The 14,847-nt window shown below is 32.5% G+C and overlaps 2 protein-coding genes across 4 annotated transcripts; one reads left to right on the top strand and one right to left on the bottom strand.

Moving 5' to 3' along the window:
• Positions 1–419: 419 nt before the first annotated feature.
• Pdxk (pyridoxal kinase) lies at positions 420–4,817 on the top strand. Its single transcript, XM_069049698.1, has 5 exons — positions 420–670; positions 1,799–2,042; positions 2,095–2,364; positions 2,877–3,065; positions 4,364–4,817. The coding sequence occupies exons 1-5, from the start codon at positions 584–586 to the stop codon at positions 4,459–4,461; spliced, it is 888 nt and encodes a 295-aa protein (XP_068905799.1). The 5' UTR covers positions 420–583; the 3' UTR covers positions 4,462–4,817.
• On the bottom strand, positions 2,500–14,510 carry LOC138132265 (protein FAM76A). Of its 3 annotated transcripts, XR_011160039.1 has the most exons (7): positions 14,132–14,510; positions 12,954–13,232; positions 12,659–12,795; positions 9,619–9,862; positions 9,286–9,563; positions 2,760–2,845; positions 2,500–2,699 (listed from the first exon to the last, which is right to left on the bottom strand). XR_011160039.1 is itself a non-coding variant. In XM_069049697.1 (6 exons), the coding sequence occupies exons 1-5, from the start codon at positions 14,213–14,215 to the stop codon at positions 9,327–9,329; spliced, it is 981 nt and encodes a 326-aa protein (XP_068905798.1). In that variant the 5' UTR covers positions 14,216–14,510; the 3' UTR covers positions 2,500–2,845; positions 9,286–9,326. The 3 variants fall into 3 exon arrangements, 2 of the variants coding, with proteins under 2 accessions (XP_068905798.1, XP_068905797.1); XM_069049697.1 differs by having other exon boundaries at positions 2,500–2,845; XM_069049696.1 differs by lacking the exons at positions 2,500–2,699; positions 2,760–2,845 and having other exon boundaries at positions 9,112–9,563; positions 14,132–14,509.
• Between the last annotated feature and the right edge of the window lie 337 nt (positions 14,511–14,847).

Raw genomic sequence — 14,847 nt, 5'->3', positions numbered from 1 at the left:
TGACCCAAAATACCACAGAACAATAATTCCTAAATGATTGACTTTAGGTCACGCAAAGTTTGTTTGAAGGTAAAATTACGGGGTACCTACCTAATACATTTTTTAATTATTGTTATTGACAAAGTTACCGCAGAAATTGTTTGATTATTTTGTTACTGATTTCCATTTATGCGAAGCATAAATAAAAAAGACACCTTTTGTTCTTTTTAATTTTTATAAAGGAATTGACATAATAAGCATAAGCTGATTATTCCTTTTCTGGAGCATTTTTTCATTCTAACTTGGGAGCGTTGTATCGATTCAATTTTATTAAAACAGTCCTTGTAAGAGAGTTAAAGGTGATCCAAACGATGAAACTCTCCAGCACACCTTATACCTACTATTGCTGGCGCAATGCTGTCTCAATTACCTATAATTTTATTTTACTACGGTCAAAGTACAAAACCAATGTTGCTGTGGAAGTAGAAAAATTACACATAACCTTGGCTACAATGAGAAATAAATAAACGTTATCTATATTACTCTACATGTATTCTATTCGAATTTAGTTTACGTTTTACAACCGATAACCGACATAATCAAAATGGCAGGGAACCCAAAAGTGCTTTCTATTCAAAGTCATGTGGTTTCTGGTTACGTTGGTAACAAAAGTGCAACATTTCCTTTACAGGTAAGTTAAGTTTTATACAGTATGTTTGAAATTGTGGCTGAGAGCGCAATAGGTTGTAATTAAAAAGTCAACATCTTACATCACCTGCTCACACAACCTTAAATTGCTTCCAACTTAAAATTTATAAGTCATTTTATCGTTCAATGTAAACACGTTCAAAATTTTGCGGCTGAATCTTTTAGTTTATTGTAGTAAAATAAAAATGTCTAAATCAGAATTTTCCGAAGTTTATTGATTTAGCACGTTCCGATGAAGCTTTGTGGTTGTGAACGTCGTTTGGTGATGTCACTGTCACATTGTCACCTGTCACGTAACTGTAATTACGAAACATCCACAAGGGGGCGCTATCCAATTTTTCAATAATTTCAATTTCAAGTTACAGCCCCTCTACTTACAGTCGCGGCCACGGAATTTTGGCCGTCACTTTCATGTCAGTTAAAAAAAAATGGATGTAGTCCATGCTTTATGGTCAGTATGAATTATTTATGATTGGAATTGAAATCCAAAAATTTGTCATTTTGTAACGTGCGTAGAGGGGCTATATTTCAAGTTTATAACACAATTTTTAAACATTAATTGACAAATGGACAAAACCAAATTTACATTACCCGTTTTTTTGCAACCAACTGTACTTAAAATTAACTGTACCATGTTTCAACGCAAATTCGTCTTTTGATTTTTAATAATAATCTTCAGATTCTTCGGCTCTGCATTTAAAAACAGGGTAGAGGGTACCTACTACGTAACTTTTTTAGTAGGAGGTGTTGCATAACAATCCTCTCAATGCTGAAGTTAAATTGCAATATAATGTTTGGATTTTGGAGCGACTATACATAGATGGGCATATAATAGATTTTGGTTATACTACAGAATTGGTATCTTTTGTTATTAAGAAATATACAGGATATTCTATTCTTTTTTGTTGTTTGGTAACAACTGTATCGGTATCATTGTCTTTTTTCTTTGTAATTATTTGGCATTTAACAATGTTCGTAATTTCTTTAAAAGCAATTTGCACTTTTTATGTTAACCTTGTAAAGTTTGAAAACAGCAAATTGTGTCACGAATGAATCTTATACAAGTCTATCAGAAGATTAACGCTTGTTTTTTTTTTTTTTTTCATTACAGCTCTTGGGCTTTGAAGTAGATGCTATTAATTCTGTACAATTTTGTAATCACACAGGATACAAAAAAGTTGCAGGACAGATACTGTCCGAAAAAGATCTAGACGATCTAGCTGGCGGTCTTCAACAAAATGGCTTAGATTTTTACAGCCACCTACTCACAGGGTACATCGGGGCAGAGTCTTTTTTAAGGAGAGTTTGTTCTCTGGTCAAACATCTAAAGAGCGTCAATCCAAATCTTATCTACGGTATTACGCAAACTGTTCGTAATTTCGTCCAGATAAAATGTTTCTGTTGCAGTCTGTGATCCGGTAATGGGTGACAACGGTAAAATGTACGTACCTGACGATCTTTTGCCAGTTTATAAAAATCTTGTACTGCCTCTAGCCGACATAATTACACCTAATCAGTTTGAAGTGGAACTGTTAACGGATGTTAAAATAAATAATGTAGAGGACGCCTGGAAAGCTGTCGACGTACTTCACAGTAAAGGATGCCGTACTGTGGTGGTTTCCTCAACGGAGTTGGGAAATGAAAAGTATTTGTTGGCTTTAGCAAGCAACAAAGTAGGTGTGTTGTTTTCTTCTTTTCTGACTTACTGCGATAGCAGACAGTAGGTAATGTTAAACGTCGTACCATTACCAGTATTAATCGAAACTTCGTGTAGATGACTCCATATTTCCAAAAAACAATTTTCTTTAAAAGTGATCTTAATAATAAATTTTTATTTTCAAGTGTTTTTTAATACAACAAAGTAGGTAGTATTTACTGGGTACAAGAAATTCAAATAATACATAATACATATAGGTACATTTATTACGATTAAAAAATAAATTAACAATAATTCCTGTAAATGAGAAATCTCGTTCTGATTAGCATATTCGCTTGTTTATCATCTCCACTTTCTGAAACAGACCAATTTACCAAATTATCATTATACATAATTCTATTAAATAGGTAATTACCTTTTGTCGTGTGACAATATGTAAGTTGAAACTTGAACGAACTTGGTTTTTTGCTCTTCTCTTGACGACGAATCAATTCACCTCATCTGGAACAATATATGAAACATTCAATTTTAGGGGCTTCCATTAACAAAGCGACTATAAAAATTCCCAAGCTGCCTGCGTCATTTACTGGAACTGGTGACTTATTTGCAGCTTTGTTGTTAGCTTGGATGCACAAAACAAACAACCAGCTTAAAGAATCACTCGAGCGAACGGTTTCTACTTTACAGGCAGTTTTAAAACGCACTTTATCGAGTGCCAAAGGTGAGTTATAATTCAATACGCTGAAAGTTTCAACGTAATTTAATTACCAATTAAGTAGTTAAGTTTTGTTTTCAACAATCCGAGTTTACATGGCATTTAGTGGTAGGTGCACAATCTAGGTCTTAGATTGGTGGTGATTCAATATACCTATTTATTAGACCATTGAAGTATACAGCCTGTAATCAAAATACACGGGAATATTTAAACACCTAAGTACTGAATACTCCCGCGTCAATTGAAAAATATACCTTTTTTGAAAAATGGAAGAATACGTGAACAAATGGCATGGCCGTTTAGGCAATAAATTGTGGACCACTGTCTTGGTTTCATAGTAGGAAATATAAAAGCAATAGTAATGAAAAAGCGAACTCTCGCTTTTTACACGTTTCATAGGTACACTTTTTGTATGACAAAAAAGGATCTTCTTATGGGAGGTTGGGTTGGCTTAGGTCAGTTTTCAGCTCTACAAACGGTGCAGTGTATTAATAATAATCGTATAAATATCAAATTTTACAAAGTGGACTATGGGGCTTGCGTACGGTGCGGGGGTGGCAACACGGTCCAAGCACAAAAACGGTAGTACCGGGAACAGAACAGTTATTTTATTTATTGTTGGTGAGACTGATAATAATTTAATTGGACCACACATCTTGCCGAATCGTTTAAATGGTGAAGAATAGCTTTGAGTGATACTTTGCCTGAGTTGCTGGACGAAGACATCATGCAAGGAATGTGGTATCTCCATGATCACATTATGCTTGCGAAATTACGCAGTGGTTGAACCAAAACCCGAAAGGTGGATTGGACGAAACGGTCCAACGCTTTAGCCCCCCAGATCTTTGGATTTAAATAAATACGATACAGATAAATTCGGTAGAAGGACTAACTGGACGAATCGTGGCAGCTAGTCGCAGTGCCCAAATTCGGGAAGATCGTGAAGTTTTTTCAAGGATCCGTGCATCAAAAACAACATTTTCAGCATTTACTGTGAATGGAGGTATGCTGGAAGTAAAGCTGCTTTGTACGTTTTTTCGACACAATTCAATGTCAATGTCAAATTTCTTGCGTGGTAATCGTTTTCGTTGTGGCTTTTTTACCAATTCACTTTCATTTGATCTTCATTAGCGTCGACCACAGGCCGGGACGAAGTGAATTTTGAAATACGCAATTTCAGCCATCGCAGAAATCGTCTTCAAATGTCTTGGTGGTTTACGGTTTAAAATATTTCCGCCTATTTTGATTACACTCAGTTAAAACGTGGTTAAAACTATCAGTGTAATTATGTATATTTTTCTTAGGTGATGTGTCGGCAAAGGCGATGGAATTGAAACTAATTCAAAGTAAAAATGACATCCAGAACCCGAAAATAGTAATTTCCGCCGAAGGTGTTTTTTAACCAAAGAAAATATATCATGAAAATATCGAAGTCTTCCTCATGTAGCAAAGAAATATATTAATACATAGTATGTATTATAATCACTGTTTTCTAATCACTGTTTGTGTACTTAGTATATTCTAGAATTATTAAGACTAAAGATGAAAACTTCTAATGTTACATCAAACGAACGAAAGTAAAATGAAGTTAGGCTTATGCCAGCATAAATGAAAAAACAGAATGATCCCATCTTCAATTCACTTCATTGACCACGTTCTTTTGCTTAAACATTAGAGAGATTTTTTGCAATGCGTTTATTTGAATTGAATTCATTGAATTATTATTGTATGTTGGATAATTAAAATATTTTTATCGTTTTTCTATTTATTACTCTCGTGTACCTTCGTACCTTCCACCACGAGTAACTCCTTGCGAATCATTTTTCAACATCACGATAGTATGAGGGTCGAAGACATAAAATATCGTTTCGACAAATTATAAATTCGTATCAGGAGATATGAATAAGTTTATGAACAAAAAATATTTACAAGTTGTCCACATAAGTAGGTACAGTTGCGGCCGTTGAAATCTCAGACAGGAAAGATTTAAACACTCTTTATAAATTCCGAAATTTGATTAGCGTAAACAGGATTTTCATCAAGGCTTATAAAGTCAGTATTTGACATATTAGGTCAGAATCGCGCGTAACTTTTGAAATGCCGCAATTATCTGATTTGCAAAAATGTGTTTGACTGAGGGACGGTGTGAGTATAAGAGCCATTGCGAGAGAAATTAATGTGGATAATGTTTGAGTGACATTTCGAGAAACGTCACTTTCAATACCATTTACAAAGCCAAAAGTTTGGCGTTGTCAAAGTGTCTGAGTTTTCAACGGCCGCAACTGTACATGAATTTCAAAAATAGTAGGTAAATAAGCTAAGCATATTTTAACTTTCAACCTTTTAATTCTTTTAAAGAAAAACGGGTACTTCTGTTAAACGGACAAAAACTGAATACAATGATATCGAGTTTATTTCTGACAGAAAACTGAAGCGTACCTACATTTGCAAAGATGACATAGAGGGCCCTGTCAACTTTGAATTTTGAAATAACCATCGATACATCATTTGAAAGGTTTTTCAAATGATGTATATTTCAAATTTTATACTCAACACTGGCTCGATTTTTCAATTCCACCAATTTGTTCTAGAGTTCTTACGTTCGCTTGAATGTTGTTCATAAGTATTTTGTGCATAAATTGTAAAATACGAGGGTGAAACAATTGCGCCACACCCACATACATAGGTGGGCGCAACTTATCAACTCATTACTCTGTCCAGCCGCCCCATTTTCCATTTAAATATACACCCCTACTTTTTTAAAAGGAATTATGAAAGATCACTTCTTTCTGTCTAAAAAAGTGACAGCTTAGAAAAGAAAATTTTTGAGATATTAAAAGAAAACTAATTTGACCTCATTTAATTGAAAAACGTTAACCTAATTTAAGTCCTACCCCGGTTGAAATAAAGCAAAAAGGAACTACAGTTCCGGCCACGGAATTTTGGCCGTCACTTGCCATGAGAGATTTTGACGCTGACTGACTTGCATACAATTTTTGGATTTCAATTCCAAAAGGCAATCATAATGACAATAAAGCACGGACTACATCCATTTTTTTTATTGACATGAAAGTGACGGCCAAAATTCCGTGACCGCAATTGTACACATACAATTTAAAAAAAAATGAACACATTTGAAACTGTGCCTATAGGCTAAACTATGAAACTTCCCTCTTAACCAGGATAAATGCTTCAAATAACCTTACAATTGACTCGATCGAGCCGCCTGTGGACATTTCAACTCCTTGGATTTGAAGTATTTTAAGTCCGGTTACAAAAACTTCAACCGTTTCTGTAGATATACACAATAATTTGGTGTTTGACAGCCATTTGAGTGTATGTTATTTTGATAAATGAGCAACCAACAATATGATTATTGTGACTTCCTAATCATTATCAAGAGTTATAATCCTTCCGGTACGATATCTTCTTTATGCTGAGAAGGTAGGGGTGCTAATGACCATAGAATCCAAATAATATGATGTATTGTTTCACCAAAGAAATAGTGCGATTTTGGCTTAATTGGTGTTGATCTTTTACTAATATTAAGAGAAATCATAAAATCGTCTCTTACTTGACCCGTGTCATCCTTTGGCCGTAAACAAATTCAGGTTGGTAATTTGCACTTGCATTCAATACCTACCCTTATTATTGGTTTATTGCTTTTTTATAACATTCCATTATTAAGTAGTGGTAAACTGTTTTAAAAGGCAAAGCCATAACCGCACCATAACTTACGGAAACTATAACTAAATAACTGAAAATTCATACAACAGCATCGGGAATTAAAAACCGTCACGTTGCACTACTGTAACACATTGCACTATCGTTGATAACCACTTGGTAATTAAATAGTGCCTAGTAGGTCTTTAGCTATTATGTTTTTCACGACAAAAAAGCAGTAAGATGGATTTGAGTCGTTTTGAATGGGAGAATATTTTACTTCAACGTATCACAATCCTGGGTCAATTGTCAGGAGGTATGTATGGAATTATTAAGATGACCAAACATTTCCATTGAGAAAAATTACAGTGTTACAATAGATCAGTTAATTTTCTAATAAAATGTTTCATATTTACGTAAGCGTTTTTTAATCAAAATACCCACCAAAACTGAGTTTTAGTCGTATTAATTTTATTCCGTCAATAAAAAGATGATAAAGAAATGATCCCAAATGAATAAATTACATTTCTATCTTCTTTTATGGTAATATTAATTACTTAATCAATGTGCTACGTTTTTAAGCAAAGCTCGAAGTATTAATTAAATTTAGGACGAAAGAAATGGTAACAAATGTATAAACGTTGATCTAAAAAAATATCGTGACAATAATCGATAAGGATTTTTTTTATTTACGTAAATTTGAATTTGAAATGCGTCACAATGTTAAAACCCTATGAGTAAACATCCTCAATCATCCAAAAATTTTAAAATATTTACGTGTCGGTTTCATCTTTAATAAACGGTTGTTCTATAATTACGAAAGCTTTTTATTTAACAGATACAGGTTACAAAAATTTTAAAACATTTATTTGATTTTCTTACCTAAATATTGTTCATTATTATTTATTTACAAAGTATAAACGTAGTTTTACTTATGTGCAAAATTATGGTCCAATTTCACATCTACATTTTCATCAACACTTAGAACAAATTACACGAATTTACGGACCAATAACTGTGAAAATTAATTTTTGCATTGTTGCTATCAGTATTTATTACATATTACTTTTTGGGTTTTTAACCACGATTATTATAAGTTCCTACTGTTTTCCTTCAATTTTGTTATTTCTTATACATTTTTGATGGCCAGGTACAACAGAAACTAAGTAAAAAATAATAATTACCGATTTGATGCAACTGCGAAAGATACTTTTTTCATATCAACAGTTTAAGTATTACTTAGATTATGACATGTTAGATGATAATGGAATTTCTTAAAATTGTTATAGAGTTGAAAATCTGTTTTAAATAAGTAACGCAGAAACTTTCACGACATACAAAAATAAAATTCATGATTCTTTAATAATATTAAATTAAACATATTTAGGCCTACATAAAAATTACCTAACGTTGAGATAGAACACCATTAACAAGTTATGATAACGAGCGTATGCTTTATGCCTATTACTACACTTCAATCGGTCAAAATATCGTAAACCAGAAACATCAAACTTGAGGTATCTAATTATGCCAAAATAGCAGAATGCCCGATTGTGACAAATTTGATTGGAGATATTATTATGTTATGTCATAACATACCTTACATGGATTTTGTACATTGGGGTATTTTAAGATTTTGAAAAGATTAAAATTTTGTATGTTTTTTTTTTTGTTTTTCTCGTTATTTTACCAAGTATGAAAGATCAGTCACAATGGTACGATTACTTTCCAGTTTATTCTGAAAATATCAATATGTGGGATACAATCCCAATTTGTAACTACATATTTCCCTTTTCTAACTTCACCATTACCACTACAAAACTTAATAAGTGATTCGAGAGCACTTTCCAAATTGTATTAAAAGTCACATGAATGATCAATGATTCTATAAAAAGTGACTTTGGATTTTTTTGTGATGTTGCACACGTAATTTAAACGGTTAACCGAATCATTTAAATACGACTAGAATAGAACCGGAAAATACTACCAACCGAAATAACAATCCTACTACTTTATCATTTTAGTGCTGATGCAATGAAATATACACTAATTCAGAATTTCCAAGTCCTCTTTTTACAACATTTTTTTTTTTTCATTTTTTGATCTGAAGGTATCATAAACTTTTATGTAAGAATATTAGTATACTAAGTAGACGTACTTGTGATACTTGAATTTATCTACAAAATTTAACTATGTTCGCGATTATTGAAACTAACCTTGCGAATAACATTATTTAAACTACGCAAACAATACCTGGCTTACATTGTTGGTTTACGATGATTTGTTCCAAAAAAATTATCCTTTGTAGAAGTATTAATGCAGCTATATTTTTGGTATTGCATTCGAGGTTTTAAAAAAATAGGATAATGAAGTTCTGTAAAAAAGTGACTATGGTTTTCAATAGTATTTTATTTCCACATTAAAAATTAGTTTAGTATTTTATTTAAAGACTCACGTGGTCGACATAGTACAATAATAATCAATGTAAAGTAGAAACAACGTACTTGTGATGTGCGCAAATTTCTGTTGAATCTATATATTTAAAGGTATTATGGATGCTTACCATAATTCTTAAAAAACTGAAATGAACTAAATCTTTCCAACTTATTGGAGGCTAGGACTATCAGTGCCGCTACCACTATTATTTGAATTTTCTGCAGCGGACGTACTAGCAAATCTGTTCTTTTTTGCGGTCTTTGATAAACTCGCTACCTCCTTTAACAGACTCGTAATGCGTTTATTCAAAGCTTCGACTTTGTCGTCACATTCTTTTTGGCAATTTTTCATTTTTGTTCGCAATTCTGATTCTGTCGTAAAATGTTTTGCTTTCAGTTCAGTAATCTAAAAACAAATTAAATTAAGAATAATTTAGTCTAAATTAATTCTATTTAACAACCATTTTGTCTTTGTTCAACAACTGGGCATCTTTCATACTGAGCTGTTTCTGTAAGCTAGCTATTTTTTCTTTCAATTGAGTCATAGCCACCACATGATCGGAACTATTTGGATCAAGTTCACCTCGAATTATAGCCGGACTAGCATTGTTTCTAGATACCTTGCTAGGGATGCCGTTGTCGTTGTCCGTGGGCGGTATTTTAGTTACATCAACTCGATGCGGTCGCTTGTTGTGACTGCGCAATCTAAAAAAGCAAGTTGTCAAGTGTTGTACGTAGTAGCTAGTTATTATTATTAAAATCAGATTGTAAGAGAGAACATCCATTTTTCTAATAGGTATATCTAAAATCTATCACGTTTATTTTGGTTTTATCATTTCTTTATTTTTCCAAAATACATTTTCATATCTTTCTTCGCCAGTCCCTAGCACATTACAAAACGCTATCTTTCCACAAGACGCAGACGATCTTTTCTATTAGAAGTTATCAAAACGACATACCAACATTTTTACTTGTTTTTCAAAATAACGATTAACCTCAAAAACATCCAAAGATCCAAAAGACAGGAAATGTATGTGACTATTTTTTTTTTAAATTATTTTTTCTTCGCAGTTAACTCAGATTCTAATGGAACTTCACTATCACTATGTCCACCACAAACGTTATCCTATATTCGATTTTTCACTAATCTAAGTTAGACGAAGTTCATTGTTAAGAATGTTGCTGACCAATAATGACAAATGCATAGTTAATTGGCTATTCACAACAGTTATATTTCTGAGCTGTATTTGTAGATTGAAAAAAAATCTCTTATTAATGTTAAAGAGATTGCCGTTCGTTTATTAATGTTAACTTGTGACTGCAAAGTAATTATCAAAAGAATAGTCCTAAGAATTATTGCTTAAACGCCTACTTCTACATTTATAATAAACAATAAACAAAATTTGGCAGTTTAATTGATCACGACAAACAAGAGCTCATTACAATAGTTTTAATTGTTAAAATAAAAATGGGTCCATTTATGTTGTTGAAGTTGATTATGATTTTCGTTATAGTGTTTGAATTGGAACTTATTCTAATCAGAAATATCTCTTGAAAACATTTTTAAACCTAATCTCTTTTTCGTCTTCTTGTAAAAACACACTCGTTAGTTCACGTAACATGTGTGATCATGACATAATATTGTGTTGATAAATTGACCTGCGGAATGTTTATTCAGCATTTAATTTCATTCGTGGTGCTTTTCACAGTACCTATGTATTAATAAATTGAAATTATTGAAAAACAGTGTATAGTAGATACATACAAATAAACATTTTTTACATATTGATCTTTTTTTAAACGAATATTTTTTTAACATTTTTTTAAACCCTAACTTGACACTTCGCTCATGAAATAGTCACGAATTGAAACGAAAGATAAGTGAAAATGTTATTGTGCGGTAAAAATATAGTTTTTTCAAGAAAGAACGATAGCTGTTCTAGTACTAACAGTTTTTATCGAGTAATTCTTTTTTCGTGCTTTGTTATCAATGGATGTGTGAACACATTAGCGGGTATGAATTTTAAGGTTCAAATTATATTTAATTTTAACTCTGGAAGAATTCGCAGAAAAAATGATAAATAAAAAAATGTTTATGTTATGTTAACGAGTCCTATTGGTGGTGAAATTTATTACGTGGACTTTTATAACACCCGGTATAATATGTAATTGTAACAGCGGTAAGGAATGAATGATAAATCAGTCTAAATTTTTGCAACGAATATATTAAAAGAACAGGTTTAAAGAATCTGTTAATCAGCTTTTGAAGACCTGATAACGGCAGTTTTTTCTATCTTAAAATATGTAATATGGGTTAAAATATCACTTTCCTTAATAAAAGGGAACTAAATTCGCGACCTTTGTTTCTTTCATTGTCAAAGAATATCTACTATGCATTTGTGTTTTTTTTTATTTTGCATAAATCCTTTCAAGCCAAATTTTTTAACTTACAACAATATGCAAAAAAATATCATGTACAACACGTTATGAAAGTCTTTTTTTAAACTCATTTGCTTGATTAACTCGGGCTCAGCCCTCGTTAATCAAACTGCAAATTCATGAAAAAAAGTGTGACTTTCATAACTAATTTTACAATGTATTATTGTTTCTGACAATATGTCATTAGAATGCCGTAATTCTTACAACCTTACTTGTAAAAAGCCAAATTTACCCGATGTATATTTGTGATTTTTGACTTTATACAACTGTGATGTTTGTCCTAGTTTTTTATGTCCACCGATAGTACATGGTGTCATAAAAATTATCTGTCTATATTCTAAAAAAGATTTTGAAACTTGAAAAAATCATTTTCCTTTCAGAACGTTCTCTATCATAAAAAAAGAATAAAGAACCTAAACAAGTTAAACGTAAATATCCAGCAAAACCAATGACTAAAGAAATCAGAGAAAAATGAGAATTTTGTTTTAAAAGAAATGAGATTATGAACAGAATATTAATATTAATCCCTTGCTAAATTATGACCTAAACAAGACAAACCCTTAGGGCCCATATAATGGATACGTCCCGACGGCTAATGGGTAATAAAATCAAAATTTTAAATATTTTATTTGTTTCAATGCATGAAATTATTTCAGACCGCCATGCAAATTATTAACATGTTTTTCCACGTCTTGAAAACCCCTCTAGTAGGTTAACTCATGTATAAAATATGCATGCATTTATAGTGCCTAATTGTGGCCAACGCATTTATAAATTAAATTGGAAGGAAAGAGCAACGTTAATGGAATATAATCTGTACCATTCATTTTTTGAGACAAAACACGTTCCCCTAAAGGAATCTAATCTGCAAAGCTGATAGCACTAGACTTAGTTCAATTTTCAAACTATCAGGAATGGGACAATTATGAGAAATGTGAATAAATAAATGTGTAGTTCAAAAATTAACACTAACTCCACTGCACCATAAATTATATAAATGGATGTTTTGCTCACATGTTAGACAACTTTTACAATATGAAAAAGTTTCAAATGGTGACTTACTTTCCATCCTTATGTTTGGATTTATGCAACTGGGATATTTTCATGTGAGCTCTGCGTTCAGCATCACCTTGTTTAGTTTTAGCTAAAGCTCTCTTGAAAGATAAGGTGCATAACCAACACAAAAGCTTTCCATCAACCTATAATGGAAAAAAATACACTGTTCCATTTATATTTGCAGACAGAGATGGATCAACTGTGTCTTTTGCAAGTGTAAGCTTACTAAAAAGTGAGATTATGTAGTTGCACTTGCAGAAGAAACATATATCTACAACCAACTACACAAATATTGCTTTACCTTTTTATCATCATCATGGCGATCAAAAGCGCACTTCTGTTTGCACTGTTCGCAGTTGACTGGAGGTCCATATTTAATTTCAGAATTTGTACATCTCTGACATTTGTTTCCTATGAACGCAGCAATAATATTACAATACTCGCAAGCAGTTGGCTTGCCATATGATTTAACGTTTTGCTCGCATTTTTTACATATTGTACTAGTGCTTCCTTTTGATGTTTGTTGAAATTCTGAGCGACAATACGTACATTTCACCACTGGAAATGCTCCACGACATTCCTGGGTGAAAAATAAACAGTCATACCAGACGTCACTCGTCATATTAAGGCAAAATGTTATTACAATACTTCAAAGTGTTCAACACAAAAATATTATACTGGGTGCCCCAAAATTCGCGAAACCAACTTAGCAGTACGTTGTTAAGTAGTCATCAAAATATCAGGTAAAAATGTTTTAAAAAATCGATCTTTTTTTTGTAGAAGATATGGACTTTTTAAATGTGGCTACATTTAAAAACATTCTTTGTATCCCAATCATGGCCAACTTCATTCATATACACTTTCGTGTCTATAAGGCCTTCTCATTTGAAATTTTTGACATTTTTGACAAATCGGTTCTAACGGTAGCGTCGCTTGCGGTTTTTTCTGAAACTACTAAAGCTGTCAACTGAGAACTTCTAACTTCAGTAGTTTCAGAATGAAGTAGGCCATGATCCCAATAGTCTGCAAATATTTCATTTTTGTTGCATCCACGGAAATCAGAAAGAAAAATCAAAGCCATGTTGCCATACGTTATTTGAGGTAAACTGGACATAAATAAAATCACTTCTTTGAAATGCTGGAAATAATGAAAAAAAAAATTGCAAACCTGATCACAATCACTCAGAATTATGTCACTGGCTAGTAAAAGACAAATGGTCAAAATCTGTTTTAATATTTAAAATAAACGAGATCAAAGCTGCATCTTTTGAGCCCCCATATCTTCAAATCTAAAAGGTATAGAATTTTTTAATTATTTTTCTCATTATTTTCTAACATGAGTTGACATTGTCCCATTGAGTTGTTCCGCGAATTTTGGGTCACCTGTATACGCATTAGTTTAATTTTTGGAATAATTTACACCCAAATAAGTAAAAAAGTGCAGATACAAACCCAGGTAAAGAGAACCTACAAACTTACTTTGCACAATTGTTGTCCTGCTGACAAGTCCTCAAACGGATGACGCGAAAAACAACGAGAACACGCAAATAATGGGGCACTCATAGCGTTATTAGTAAGTCACAGCCACTAAATCAACTGGACGCAACCTTCTTTGAGATAGCTAATGCAATTAACTATGCAAGAATTTTACATATCACATTGCTGTCTTAACTGTCTATGGTATTGCCCTCGCCTCGTTTTTTGATTTTTACTGCGATTTCTACTACTTTTACGACGACCTGCACGAAACACAAGAAAATGTAAAAGCTTGCAAAAACTGCAATCGCACAAGAACACAGCTGGTCAGCTGGAACAAGTGAAAAATGTCAAATTGCGTACACCAAGATGGCGCTGGTAACACTGACCAATTATCACTAGGGGGCGCCTACAAATGTGAGAAAAAAGAAAATTAAGTTGATTTAAAAAAATACTAAATAAAAAAATTTGAAAAATCTGGAATAATCGCGGCCAAAAATATGGAAACACTTAATTTTTTACTTTGAAAATTCCCTGTCACCGAATCATTGGCGTGCCAGTTTTATTCTAATAAATTATTAAAATTGTCACTGCACCACAAATTTATTTCAAGGGAGTAAATTTGCCCAGACATTTAATTGAAAGGGAAAAACTTAAAGTGACTTTAAAATTAGATAATGGTTGGTCGTTAAGACATATCGCAGCTGACTTAAATGTTT

This window comes from Tenebrio molitor, chromosome 5, assembly GCF_963966145.1.
Source record: "Tenebrio molitor chromosome 5, icTenMoli1.1, whole genome shotgun sequence".
NCBI classification, from domain to species: domain Eukaryota; kingdom Metazoa; phylum Arthropoda; class Insecta; order Coleoptera; family Tenebrionidae; genus Tenebrio; species Tenebrio molitor.
This window is presented reverse-complemented; position numbering and strand designations above follow the sequence as displayed.

Coding starts and splice junctions, on each gene's coding strand:
- Pdxk (XM_069049698.1), top strand. CDS start 584: ATGGCAGGGAACCCAAAAGTGCTTTCTATTCAAAGTCATGTGGTTTCT. Junction 671..1,798: donor GTGCAACATTTCCTTTACAG/GTAAGTTAAGTT, acceptor TTTTCATTACAG/CTCTTGGGCTTTGAAGTAGA. Junction 3,066..4,363: donor CACTTTATCGAGTGCCAAAG/GTGAGTTATAAT, acceptor TATTTTTCTTAG/GTGATGTGTCGGCAAAGGCG.
- LOC138132265 (XM_069049697.1), bottom strand. CDS start 14,215: ATGAGTGCCCCATTATTTGCGTGTTCTCGTTGTTTTTCGCGTCATCCG. Junction 12,796..12,953: donor GCCATGATGATGATAAAAAG/GTAAAGCAATAT, acceptor TTTCCATTATAG/GTTGATGGAAAGCTTTTGTG. Junction 9,863..12,658: donor TCCAAACATAAGGATGGAAA/GTAAGTCACCAT, acceptor TTGCTTTTTTAG/ATTGCGCAGTCACAACAAGC.